General features: G+C 43.7%; 1 protein-coding gene and 1 long non-coding RNA gene across 2 annotated transcripts; one reads left to right on the top strand and one right to left on the bottom strand.

Moving 5' to 3' along the window:
* The first annotated feature begins 1,819 nt into the window (after window positions 1–1,819).
* LOC147631894 (uncharacterized) lies at window positions 1,820–2,879 on the top strand. Its single transcript, XR_015267367.1, has 3 exons — window positions 1,820–2,311; window positions 2,609–2,675; window positions 2,744–2,879. It is a non-coding gene; the product is annotated as an uncharacterized LOC147631894 (long non-coding RNA).
* A 261-nt stretch (window positions 2,880–3,140) lies between these two features.
* LOC147631893 (O-fucosyltransferase 35-like) lies at window positions 3,141–12,640 on the bottom strand. Its single transcript, XM_086808455.1, has 9 exons — window positions 11,589–12,640; window positions 10,462–10,572; window positions 10,220–10,304; window positions 10,069–10,139; window positions 9,893–9,981; window positions 9,671–9,803; window positions 9,327–9,556; window positions 8,737–9,213; window positions 3,141–3,333 (listed from the first exon to the last, which is right to left on the bottom strand). The coding sequence occupies exons 1-9, from the start codon at window positions 12,237–12,239 to the stop codon at window positions 3,141–3,143; spliced, it is 2,040 nt and encodes a 679-aa protein (XP_086664581.1). The 5' UTR covers window positions 12,240–12,640.
* Window positions 12,641–13,951: the final 1,311 nt, after the last annotated feature.

The following is a 13,951-nucleotide window of genomic DNA, read 5'->3' as shown; positions in this document are numbered from 1 at the left end:
CCAAAGGTTGAAGGCCAAACCCATGACCATTCTTAAGAAACCACAAAAAAGCTTTGCCTCTAGAACTAATCCAGCAATGCTAGATGTAATGGAGGAGGACTTAGTGGGAGGTGAAAGTTGGCCTTCCATGGGTCATCATAGTCACCATAATATTTTCTTTGATAAGGTAGGCGATGACCTCAGTTCAACCCCATCAGAGGCAACACCTCGTAGGGAAGGATCATGGCACATCACCTACACATTGGTAAGTCCAAGCCCACCTCCAAGTGAGTACGAGCCAAGTGAGTGCAAATATCGCACAAGGGACATAGCAGGCCTTATAGGCTTCTTATCCTATAAGTTCTCTTTTACAAGGAAATCAGTCTGGATAACTGGGAATCTAAGAGCCCGCATACAACAACATGAAGAGGAGGAGCATTAGCCATACCACACATACCCAAGACAAAAGGACAGCTAGAAGACCCATGACATTTATAAAAGCAATAAAATAAATTCAAAAGCAATAAAATAAATTCCATGTTGCATGTCGTTTATAAAAGAATGACAGTGTTTGCAATCTTGGATGGTGGTGTTGGTGTTAGCATAATCACTAGGGATTGTCAGGAGGCCTCAAAAAGCCCACCACTCGTTAGGCACGGTCCTCGTGGTGGTCAAGCTTACCTAACAAGAAAACAACTAAACCTTTGGGCATTCTTCAGGATGCAAAGATTAAGACCTTTGGGCTAAGCTTCCACCACACATTTGTGGTGTTGGATTTTCAAAGAAGAGAGTCGTGCACCATGATCCTTAGAAGGCCTTACATGAGAGATACAAGGTTGGTTCATGATTGGGAAACCAATCACATTTACATATGCAAAGGTAACCAATCCTTCAAAATAAACTTGAAAATAGGGAAGAGTTCTCCCATGAGTCGAGGAATCCTTGCCATTGAATCCACAACTGCTTGGACCACGTCAAATAAGCTTGTATCAAGATGTGGAAGAGGTAATACTTTGCCCATGTGTAATGGCCTTACCTACGTTTGTTCCTATCAATGAAATTATGCCATTGAACCTTGCTTACTTGATGGATGCATGCTAGATAGGTTGTAGGTTGTCTTCTTGCATTAGCTCCCCTTCAATCCCCACCTTTTGTGAGAGAGAACCATCAGGAAGGACCATCTCTTGTTGCCTCATCTAGGCATAGACAACTCTTGCTTCACCTTTTTGGCAAAGGGGCATTCCTGTGTGACAAAGGAGTGAGGATGTGATGGACGATGAGCTAGCACACCAACATCAAGAAGTTGCATTTACGGGGCCTAACGACACATGTTTCGGCAAGGCTAAGGTAAATTCTTAACTTGAACAATTACCATTCTTGCGCTATGACTCACAACCATAATTGGAAAGATGAAGTCAAACTCAATGTTATGAACCCTACTAGCATAAGACAAGACACAGAGACCATATTAAAAACATGCCCCCTAAAAGTCCAGATCTAAGGTTGTCCTCCTCTGTCTTGACTATCCCCAAATCCTGATGACCAAAGATGAGGCTAACTTGTTGATCTATTTGTACAACACGTGTGGCACCTCCAGAAGAAGAAGAAGATTCCTTCTATTTTAGAGCACATGGAGTTTGATGCAGACAAGGATCTACCCCAACTAAGCCAATGCAAAGAACATAAGAGTAACCACTTGGGATAGTACATAGACCAAGTGGGTGGACGCATCATCCACAAGGAGGTGAAGACCAACCAAGGATCCACAAGTTTCCAATATCATTCTCATAGATGTATGAGGTTGATCTTGATGTGCATAGCGAGTTGGAAGAGAGGGCATGCAAGGATTTGCTAATGGAATGACATGGCCAATGGACGCAAAGTTATGCAAGGTTGATCCTGGGGCATGCAAGGATTAGCTAATGCAATGCCATGCCTCATCAATTCAAAGTTGTGTAATGCCTCATCAATTCAAAGCTATGTGTAGAGTTCATCACTACGTATGACATGGGAACCAAAACAAACACAAGGTAAAGAGACCTAACAACATGGATGTCATGATCACAGTGGATGCCTTCTTACAGTAGAAACCCAAGAGCACAAGAAGAGGGTGGCAAAAAAGAGGAGCTGCTGCTACTTGACATGATGCACACAGAGGATTTCAACAATAATTGCATTGAGTACAAGATTGTCAAGGGAGTAGCAGACCAGAAGGACAGCAGGGCCATGTCTATGCTGATGCACGTCAAGCCCATAGATAGGTATGACAGGGTCGATCTCAACAGGCTACACAATTTGCATACGGAGGCCAACTACATCAAGGCGCGTTCATGTAAGCTACGCATGTATTTTTTTCTAGCATTTGGACAGAGGGAGGGGCTCGGGTTTATATTACACTACACTCTTGCATCTGGAAAGAGGAGGGGGGAAGGTGTGTGTGTGTGTGTGTGTGAGACCTGACCGAAGCATGGGGTTTTATATTACACTACACTCTTGCATCTGGAAAGAGGGTGTGTGTGTGTGTGTGTGTTTTGAGACATGGGCAGGACAAAATAGATGAAAAGTGCCCAAAAGTTTTCACGAAAATACCTAGAGGAACTCAGCACTACAAACTGCAAAACTTATGCAGGATTTTTCTGAGAATTCCTGCAATAAATGGCTATCATCAAGCTTCAGACCTTAGCATGGCATCACAGGTGTGTGCTTGTACATTTAAGCTCTTCACAAGTGCATGCAAATAATTAATATGTATTGTACATTGAAGCTTTTTACAAAGAGGCGAGGAGCACAAATCAGTGTTGCACAGAAAAGAAATGACAAATGCCCATTACATTTTGCTTTACAAAAAGTGGCACCGCATGCAGGCATTTAGTGCAACTTTTTTCAGCAACCGATTGAGAGCTTCCTATCTGTCAGGTATGTAGATGTTATCATTAATAACATTGGCCTGTACAGATAGCACCCTTTTTAGTGCTTTATTTACTTTTTGAGTAATAAAGAATGATCTTTAAAAAAATCCCTCGAGGAACTCAGCTCTACAAACTGCAAAGCTAATGCAGAATCTAGCTGAGAGTTCCTGCAATAATTGACTATCATCTTAATGCAGTAAGCTATCAAGACAAAGGTCCTCAGACCTGTCCCTTTAAGAGCCTTTGATTGGTTTACTTTTTCTCACAGATACAACCAGGGTAAGGGTTGGCATAGAAGCTCTCCTCGAGCTTTGCAAACTCTCCCCGTTCTCGCAAATGCGGAGCACCTGTCCTGTTTGCATGTAGACTCTTCACCTCACGCTGGAAGTCCGTCCAACTTATGTTTCCAGACTCAAACTCATCCACAATTCGAACCAAATTTTGCCTGTAAACGGTGATCAAAAGGCAGTGTAAACATGAGTGCTTGCTCTCTCTCTCTCTCTCTCTCTCTCATCCAAGTGTGGTAGAGTGGTTAACTTATGGAGTTGTTATTCAACACGTCTTGTGTTCGAATCTCACTCCGGTCGGATAGATCATATTTGGTCCCTTGGGATTGTTCCTACGACGTTAAAAAGGGCTTCTTCATTGGGTGTGTGGGTAAATAAACAAAATGGGCTAACCTTTCTATCACCCAAGTGTGGTAGATTGGTTAGCTCATGGAGTTGTTATTCAACACGTCTTGTGTTCGAATCTCACTCCCGTCGGATAGATCATATTTGGTCTCCTACAACGTTAAAAAGGGCTTCTTCTTCTTCTTCTTCTTCTTCTCTCTCAGTCAGGGAAGTGGTTTATTTGCATCAGGCTCATCTAAAACGAGAGATCCCAGGTTCAGTCCCATTCCCTCTACTTCAATGCTTTCATATGGACCATATATAGGTTCAGTCCCTTTCCCTGCAGTTCAGTGCTGTGATATCCATCATATATGGTCCTCTGTGATATGCATCGTATAAATGATCCTCTGGCTTGGCTATAACAATAAAAGAATCATCACATCTCTCTCACATACACACATGCATGTACACCTGCACGCACATACAGAGTGCCTTGGCTATAAACAATAAATGAATCATCACATCTCTCACATATACACGCATGCATGTACGCCTGCATGCACATGCACACACACATAGAGGAGAAGATGCGCACAGAGGAGAAAGTTTGAAACATATCGAAGACAAAGGATGAGTCCCAACAAGCAAGAGACTAAAGCTCCATCTCTTAGGTATAAGTATACGAGAGACATATCGAAGACAAAGGATAAGTCCCAACAAGACAGAGACTAAAGCTCTATCTCTTAGGTATACAAACTTGACAAATGGCTACCATGCAGCCACACAAAATTATGTGCACAGACTTGGAGCAGGCATACATCCATGAAAGGTGTATACTAGAAAAAAAGAAGAAGATGCAAGGAGACACTGATGGTGCACAACCTGTTTCTTCTCTCAAAGCTTGAACCATAGTCATCAAAACGTCGCAGCTGAATGAGAACATCAACCCTCAAAGCTTTCGAAAACGCTGCAACATAGGATGACTTACGTTCCAGCAGTTTGAAACATAGCTACGGCTTAGGCATAGCAAATGATGAATGCTATAAGTCATCAAGTACAGGGATCAACCTATGCATCCTATGATTCACACTGCCTATTCTTGAGATACAACTAGATTCTCTTTCAGAAACATGGTATTTCTCACTGAAATCTGTGTAATCTGCTCCCAAAGAGGCAACTTGCATGATGTCCTCCAAGATCCATACCTCACCTCACACCTGGGGATAAGTTCAGAGAGATGGTGCACAATATACTCAATTTTACATGGTGAGGTCAGCACCAGAAGGGCATAAGCTAGAATAGCTGAAGGGCATAAGTAAGCAGTTCACAGGCATGCCAGGCTAAAGGATCTGCATCACCAGTGCGCACTATCATGTCTTGCAGAGACTAGAAGCAAAGCTTGACAAAGCTGCTTTCTCAGATTTGCCTATTTTCAGAGCCATCTCATGCATCGATTACAGCAGCCAAATTCTTTCAGACTCCCAACAGACAGAAAAAAGCCCACCTCAGGGACATCTTGCAAAAGGACCCAGTGGGTTGCATAAAATTTCCTTGTCTCATTTTCTAGGATGCTCCATTGAAGATGGTTTTAATGTGCTACAACACACACACACACACACACACACCCGCGCTCCTCTTGAAACTTCCCCTCCTTGTACTGATGCTCTGATACGAATGTCACATGCAGAAGCTCTGGGAGTCTTCTTTCAGCCCTAAACACCATCTTGGAACATGCTGATGCAAAACGCAAGCAGAAGATAAGAGAAGAGAGAGAGAGAGAGAGAGATAGCTGAGTATTCAGTATATTCTATAGCACAAAAAGGTACATCTTGGCTAGCCCATGGCTGCCAAAAGGTGGTAAAACACCTAGTCTATTGCTAATCTAAGACCCAGTCCTGGCTGGACTGAATGAGTCACAACAATGAGCAATGATGCCTTATATAGGCCTTGGAAAGCACCTATGGACTGGGCGACTTGCTGTCGGCCAGGTCCTGGACAAATAAATATCCACAATGCTGCAGCTGACAGAAGATGGATCCACTTCATGCACTGGCCGACAGCCCCTAGTTCGCTCCACAAGGTTTTCCCTACCCATACAAGCAGCACAAGCTCCTGATCTGGTTCTATTCATGTTCTTTATCTGTTGCCCCTTCAGGAATCAGCCCTGCACATGTCTTGCACATGACATACATGTTGCCCTACACACCTATTGTACCATGTGTACCAGGCTTCAGCTGAACCTTGGTTCCGTAGAGTCTTGGATATCATTCTGGCTGCCTATATCTTGGCCACCGGCCGAACCTCAACAAAATCTCGTGACAGATTTGGAGATTGAAGACAAGCTTTCCATGTTTCATGGAATCTCAAGGGATTGCAAGACGCCTATGATATTTGGATATTTGGGTATCTTTTGAGACAATTGACATTTATACTGAAAATCTGGCCTATCCCATGTTTGGAACAAAAGAGGCTTCCAAAGCTTGTAACATAATAAATTCACCTTGGTAATATGACACAAATTCCAAGGGCGGGATGCCCATTCTTGTCCCATTGTGGTATCAAGTTTCTTAAGATTTGCCTGTGCTTTAATTAGATAATTTAAGTGCCTTTAATTTAAGTATTTAATTGCATTAATAGTTGTGTTTCCTTTAAACTAAGGAAAATGGTCTTGATTGGGAAATTCACAAGGCTATTGGTGTGGTTAAGCCAAAGGCCTACCAGTCCACTAGCCACGCATCTACCGGATTTTGGGAGATTTTGACGGAAGATTTGGGGAAAACTTTTCTCACAATTAAATTGCTTGTGAATTTATGGACAAATGTGGTTCGGGAAACATATGGTTTGTTTGCTCGTATGAGAAAGGACCAAACCATGGGGGAAATCCAGATTTTGAATCTCAAATATTTGGCTTCGACAAATATTTGAGAAACATATGGTTTGTTTGTTCGTGAGAAAGGACCCAACCATGGGAGAATCCAGCTTTTGAATCTCAAAATATTTGGCTTTGACAGGGCAATTCGACTCCGCCGACCAACATAAAGGCTAAGTATATTTTGAGTTTTTCAAGGATGTTGAATTTGTTGTTTTGTTTCTTTTAAGAGTTTTCAAGACTCGCCATCATGTAGCTTTGCAAGGGGAAAGTGGTATGTTTACTTGAGTGTGTTTTAGGAAAGCATTAATGATTTAAAAGCTTGGTTATTATGGCTTCGTTGGATGGATGGGATGTGTTGAACTATCTTATGGAAGCGATATTATATTCATTATCTGCAATATGAACCATGTTCATGGGTTATTTGGATATATCTATAGAGCACTTGGATATATCTATAGAGCACTAATTTCAAGTTATGGTATGACTGAGGATTTGAAACTCTCCCCCAAGGTGTTTTTGGCCAGTGCGCCAACTTGGTGTACAAGTGGTAGAGTTTGGATTTGTTTTGGCACTAGACACAAGTGATACTATTATTGGAGTCTTATGTGTTGACACTAGGCTCAAGTGGCACTGTTCCCGGAGTCTCTGTTATTCTAGGCACAAGTGCACAGTGTTATTCCAAGCATAAGTGCACAAGTAATACTAATCCTGGGGCCTAGGTAATGAGTCACAAGTGGTACTATTCCTGCAGCTCCAAGGTCAGAGAGCACATATGAACAAGCTTTTAAACTCGAGGTGTGTGCGTGATGGATAACAAACCATGGTTTGGAAGATGGAATGCTCGGATGCTCCCCACACCTTATTCATCCATCTAAGGCACCGCTTGTCATGAAGCATTTTTCTAGAGGCAGTGCTTGACTGTGTGGAAAAGGCAAAAGAATCTGAGTACTCCCCTCTCTCTCTCTCCATTGGCAGGACAAGACGGACAAGAAAGAGACTATTATGATGGATGGCAGCATATGGAGAGGCCATTAGTGATGATGATTGCACGCATGATTCGGAGCAAGTCATCTGTACCACATGAGATCATCAGGGCAGAGATGGGGGCTGCTTAAGTGGTTACCGAGGCTTTGTTCCATGCAGTTACTTTTCTCCATAGAATATGGGAGCTCCCTCAGCAGAAATACCTTCACCTAGAACTCACTTCCTTCAAACAGCTTGCGGTTGAGGGAGACACCCAGTGTTGGTATGCCCAGATGCGCACATGGCTGGCCTTGCATGGCATGAGTATTGATGCACTCCCGCCTTTTGCTTACAGCCTGGACTGCTCGTTCTTAGATCTCAGCCGTTCAGAGCTGAATCGGGTGATCACGATGTACATTGTGAGACTAGATACAGAGAGGACATGGGTCAGGCCCCCGCAGCCGCTGGGCACGAAAATGGCACACTACCATAGTCATTTTCTACACCTCTCTTCGGATGGGTTTATTATACGCCATGCTTACATGGACACACACCTCTCACATGGTATTCGGAGTGCTATTGGATAGATTTGCACCTCTTCACACCGGCTGAGGATAGAGACAGGTCGATATGAGGATATATCACTAGAGGACCGCATATGCCAGCTTTGCCATCAGGAGGTGGAGTCAGAGGAACACTATATGTCGTTGTACTGTCTACTATGAGATCCCAGGGAGGTACCACTGCCTGTTCCGTGAAGGCTTTGGACCTTTGCGTCGGATCATGGACTTTGAGGACCAAGGGTGCTTAGGGCTCTTCATACTTGAGCTTAGACGCCACAGAGAGAGCCTATTGAGGGACAGGAGGAGGGCAGTGGGACTAGAGCCGCCTAGACAGAGAGCCCTCATAGATTTTTTCAGAGCCACCACTGTAACCCCACCAGCCTCTACTCCTCCATCTACAGGCCTACCTGGCAGACCACTCTCCAAAGGAGTCACCCCGGACAGAGCCATTTCCATTTGTAAAGCGAGACGCCCACGACCACGAGGATCGCGTCCACGACTCCCTCACCATCGGCAGATTCGAGCCATCATTGCCCGCCACCGGAGGAGTTTACCACGACGATTCAGCAGTTCAGCTTTCAGCTCTTAGCTCTCTTAGGATGTTACTATTTTCATTCTTTCTTTCAGATTTGTTATGATGAGACATCATCATCATCAGTTGTACCTTGTTTTGGTCTCATGGGCCATTTCGGCCTTTAGGAGACGTTAATATATCTTTCTTTCTTTCTTTCTTTCTCTCTCTCTCTCACACACACACACATTCATGCAGTCACATCCACACCAACACCAGAAAACAGTCCCAAAGCTAGGAGAAAAAGAAGACTAGATAAAACTCTTACCTATCAGGGCTGATTGTTCTACGGTAGCCTTCAAAATACCGGTGACCTTGCACAGCCTTTGCCATATTCCCATCATAAGTGTACACAAACACATCGCTTTCCACCGCAAGAATGTAGTCGAGGCCAGCTAGCCTATTCTGATATCCTTTCAAAGGGATAAGCTCTTCCTCAGATGCCAAAGTTGAGTGTGAGTACACGTTGGGAAAATGTTTTTTTAAGGAGAGCATGCTACCATTCCCAAAGAGGCTACCAGCTACTATATAAATCTTGGTAGATGATGGGTAGCCCAAGGCCTTCAATAACAGGCCAGTCTCATGGGGAGTCAAGGGGCAGCCTCCCAGGAGTCGCTTATCCTCACCATCAATCTCCTTCTCCTTCCAATGTTGTACTTGATAACGCATGTCACGCAGCTCCGTGGCTTCCTCCGCCAGGAGGCCATGAGTGCAACCCGTGAATGCAAGCATGTCTTTCTCAAATCTATCAAAAACAGTGGCAAACAAGCATGAGAGCAGGGATTGAAAGTTACATCCATAAGGAATAAGCTTCAATTTCAGCTCTGAACACAAGTGTAAAACAGAAGACAGTAATACCGCAGATGAAGAGCAATGTAGGGACTGTTGCTACCAATCCTTCTCACAAGGACTTCTCCAAGCTGCTGAATGGGTTGAGCAAACCTCAATGCCCGATAATTCACCCAACAGCGAAGACGCTGAATTGAATTAGGCAAGTCATTGTTGGCTAGCCGGGAGTCTGCATGTGTAAAATACAGGACCTTATGATGTTTGAGCAGTGGAAGCACCTCTTCCTTATAGTAGGCAGCCTGAGAAGAGGCAGCAGTGCAAGCATGTCAAGGGTGGTAAGCACAAATATCATAAACTGAAGGAGTATCACACAGTGTCACTCAATCCCATTACTCCTCTTGCTGCCTGTGTACCTGAGACCATGAGATAGGTGCCTTCTTGAAGGGTTCAATGTTCTTCAATGAGGAAGGCAAGGACTTGGCCACACGCACATGATCTCTCAAAGAGAAAATGAAGTGCTGCACATCAAAGATGTCTTTGAACTCACTGCAATAACAGAATAGAGATAATTGTAAGATACGAGGCAAAGCCCTCATCGAGCCTCCTAAAAATCTGCTGCATTATCACATGCCAACCTTGAATCAGCCCAGAAAGATGTATGATCCAGGAAGGGTATCACAAGGGTGGCATTCATAATTCTTGCCACGGCAACCATGTCACAGATCTGCCCACATAGAAAAGTTGAGAAAATGTTGGTGAGGGGATCTAAACTGCATAGTGACTGCAGCCAAAACTTAGTGCTAATACTTACTCCTGTGCGCATTTGGTTCAACCCCCCATTTGCATTTACCAGAATATAGCCATTTGTTCCCTCCCCTGGCACTGCAACAAGTCAAAAAATGAGAACACTGCAAATCCAAATGCAATGCCAAATATATAGCTTGAGAGCAAGACCCGCTTACACTTGTGATTTTTCAGAGGTTCTATGCACTGCTCATGGTACGCACTGTCTTGTTTCGACCAGAGCTCATCACTTAATGTCAGAGCCTAGAAAGAAATTCCAGACACAAGGAGCATTATTCAAGGTGCAAGAAAGCATACATAAGCAAGCAATTCTCCATGACAGGAAGAAAAATGCTGCAAACCATGACCCGATTTGCAGCCAAACCCTGGAAAGTGCACCAGTATCAGGCAATCCAAATACCTGCAATGCACCGGACGAAGAAGATGGTTTGTCATAAGCATCATCTTCTGTCAAAAGATAATTTACTCCAGAATGGCTGATACTTTTTATGAATGCCTCTCTCAGAAGGACCTGCACAACATTACAAGACCTTAGTGCCCCATGCATATATAAAACGATGTTAGGTAACAAAAGCATGATATTTAATGTCAATTGTTAGCACAGAACAAGAAAGCTAGATGTAGGCATGGAGGACTGGTCAATGGAGTGTCTTAAAATACACACATGAAGACCAACAGTCATGGAGTGTCCATACACACAAACTTGAGAGCAAAGGTCGATGGAGTGTCTGCAGACACTCATAGAGCATAGGTCAATGGAGTGGATACTCATCAAGCTTTTGCCTATGAAGTGCTCATAAACACAAACTCATAGCAAATGGATCAATGGTGTGCCTCTGCATATGTTAAACTCATAGCGAGCATAGGTCAAGGGTGTTTCGATACATGCAAAGTTGGAAACACATTAGATTCATATGAAACATAACATGGCAGGGGCTACGTAAGTACCTCCTGGGCACATCGACACAAACATAACAAATAACATTTCTTGAGGTCAGTTTTGCTAGGATATTGCAAAAAACAAAGGGGTGTTCAATATATTTCTTGAGTCAGCACACTGCAAAAACAATTATATGGGGCAAACATGGTTCTATGTGGCATAACAAGAAGTTTACAGCTGTTACAACCATTGCTAATGTGCAAAACAAGCATACCACATTCTAATATCCATTTTGAAATTGCATGTGTACGGAACCCTTCAGCATCAATGCGATTCCCAAGCTGTCGCATTTACTCGTATCACAAGATCTTTCACAAGTTCAACGTGATGCTCAAGCAGTTTACCACCAGGACTATTCAATGGAATGACCCATCTGGATGGGTTGGTTAGAGTGCTTCACATGAGACTGATTAGAACATCTGGATAAGAGCTTACAATGAGGGTTATTTCTATGGAATGCTAGGGCTGAAAATCATGTTCAAAGACAATGCTAGTTGGGGAGATTCTCCATCATACATTACCCTTCTTAGTAGTAATCAGTGCAGGTTTGGGAAAATTGAACCAGAATCAAGCAGCAAAAAACACACCTTGATGACAGATGATTGTTTGGGCTCCAGGCCCAGCCAAGATATGGAGACAATCTTTCCGAGAAGCAAGGTGAGCATGAGGAAGGAGCACAGGAGGATGGCCCACTGTCTCCAGCATCTTCTGGAGGCGAATCCAATGCAGGATCGGGCAGCTTTGTGGGGGAGGCAATCACCCAAGAGGGCAGGGCCAGGGTTAGGCTTAGGCTTATGATGGTGATTAGGGGTATGGGGATGAGAGTTGTGGTGATTCGGATTATGAAGATGAGCGTTGTGGTGATTAGGGTTTCTGGGATGAGGGAGGGGGTGTGGGTGTGGGTGGTAATTAAGGTAATGGGGACTAGGGTTCTGGGTGTTATGGTCTTGGGGCTCCGCAGATGCAGATGGTCTGCCCTTGGTGTTAATGTTGCTGTTATTGTTTGCAGAGGGAGATACATCTGATGGGTCAAGGATGTCTGAGTGGAGGAGATGTTCTATGTCGAGGAGGGCATTGGCATTGTTGTGCTTGGAGAAAGAGGAGCGGCGACTCATGGGGCTTTTCATGCCAGCAGAAGAAGCTGAGAAGCGAGGGCTAAGCACAACCTGCGCAAGGTCCCGGTCTTCGGAGATCAGCAAAACCATGCGCCCTCGCCCCGCTGCCCAATGATTGCCCATCCTCCAACTGCCCTTCTTGTTGTTGTTGTCACGGCCCCTGCTCCTCCTTCTATTACTGCTTCTCCATCTTCTGCTAGTTACTGCCTTTCCTTCTGCTATCACCTCCTCTACTGCTGCTTCTATCGCTCTCGTTTTCTTTGCCTTCCTGCAGCTAGGGCCCCTTGTGGTCCTTTTCCCCCTCTCAAGAGGATCTCAAATTCAGTTTGCCTTCTTGTGAATACCCAACAGTGTAAATTTGGGGGGCAGTGTCCTTTTTCACTCCCCCTTGAGACAATAACAATGGAGAAAGTGCAGACAAATCGCCCCATCCCATTGTATTAAAAGGGAGCTATACGAAAATGTGTGCAGACAAAAGGCCTTGTCCCATTATGTTAAAAGGGAACTATATGAAAATGTGTGTGTGTGTGGGGGGGGGGGGGGGGGGGGGGGTGCAGTAGCAGTACATGGTCTTGCTTACTCGTTCTCTTTCTCTCTCTATATATATGCCCTGCCTCCCTCGAGCTGCTGCAGATGGAATTAGAGAACTGGGTTTCCCTGCTTAATGAATCTCTCTCGAGCTGCTGCTTGCAGATGGAATTAGAGAAATGGGTTTCACTTATCTGGCCTCTTTCGCTAAATGCTGAGAAATCAACACACAAATTGGGTTCCTGATGTGGATTCTTACCTGGGTAACGTGATGCCGGGAAATCAACACACACAAGCATTTATTGATGTAGGTTATCTCAGCGAGTCAGGCGCCTTCACTCTAATCCAACTATTGATTTGCATTATCTAATCTGCTAAATGAGTTGCTGAATGGGTTGATTTGGGTCCTCCTGTTAACAAGGAGTTCCGCTCAGAATTGAGCACATGGATTGAAATCTTAATGGGTTTTTCCCAAACTGCAAAATGGGATAATAATGTGGGATTAATGAGATGGACTCAATGAATTGAATGGTGGGTTTCTCTCTGATCAACACAGAATGTGTTGTGAAAATGCTGAAATGGGCTAATTATGAGGTGGGCTCTTGAGAGTATTAAGAAGTGGGTTCTGTCTGTGTGGAAGTAAATATTTATACACACCAGTTAGGATATTTCAAATGGGTGTCTCCTGATGTTGAAAGAAACCGGTTTTTCTCTAAACAAATGATTAGAGAAAGGTCTTGGACTATAACAGAGTGCCCACCAAAATGCTCCAAATACCTGGGTTTTGTGAAGTGATTAAGAAAAATTAGTTTAGGTAGAAGCCAGGCCGAGCTTTAACCCTTCTTATTATTGAACCAATGATGCGTCCTAACTATACCTATTTAACTCTCCACACAATTCTCATAGAGTTTTGATCATTGCTTTTCTTGGGCTCAAAGCAATTCGTGTGAGCAGAAAGACCCCATTCCATGCTTTTAATGTGGGCCAAATGTTGGGTTGTAGAACCTTTAATTCTTAATTAAGAGTTTTTGCAGTTTCTTTTCTTTCCCAAAAGGATCATTTTTGAAATTTAAGACAGTTTTGGTTAGTGGAAATTTTGATTTAATTATTTACAAAGCAATCATTGTCTAATAGTTTTTTTTGTGTGTGTGTGTGTGTGTGTGTTTTTTTTTTTGGGAGGTTTGGTGGCGTTTATGTAATCACATGGCACAATGAGAAAGAGCAAACAAAGGCGCTTGTCTCCAATCCCACGCCATAGCCACCATCGCTTGATCCCTGGTTTTCCCTTATTAAAAATAAAAATAAAA

The sequence above is a fragment of the Cibotium barometz genome, chromosome 14 (assembly GCF_041138505.1).
Source record: "Cibotium barometz isolate CiBa-2024 chromosome 14, ASM4113850v1, whole genome shotgun sequence".
Lineage (NCBI taxonomy): Eukaryota > Viridiplantae > Streptophyta > Polypodiopsida > Cyatheales > Cibotiaceae > Cibotium > Cibotium barometz.
Note: the sequence above shows the minus strand (reverse complement) of the source record. Positions and strands in the feature narration are given on the sequence as shown.

Excerpts from the sequence above, each read along its gene's own strand:
- LOC147631893 (XM_086808455.1), bottom strand. The coding sequence starts at position 12,239 with ATGGGCAATCATTGGGCAGCGGGGCGAGGGCGCATGGTTTTGCTGATC. Across the intron at positions 9,214-9,326 it reads TACATTGCTCTTCATCTGCG|ATTTGAGAAAGACATGCTTG; the intron begins GTATTACTGTCT and ends TGTTTTTGATAG. Across the intron at positions 3,334-8,736 it reads AGAACAATCAGCCCTGATAG|GCAAAATTTGGTTCGAATTG; the intron begins GTAAGAGTTTTA and ends CACCGTTTACAG.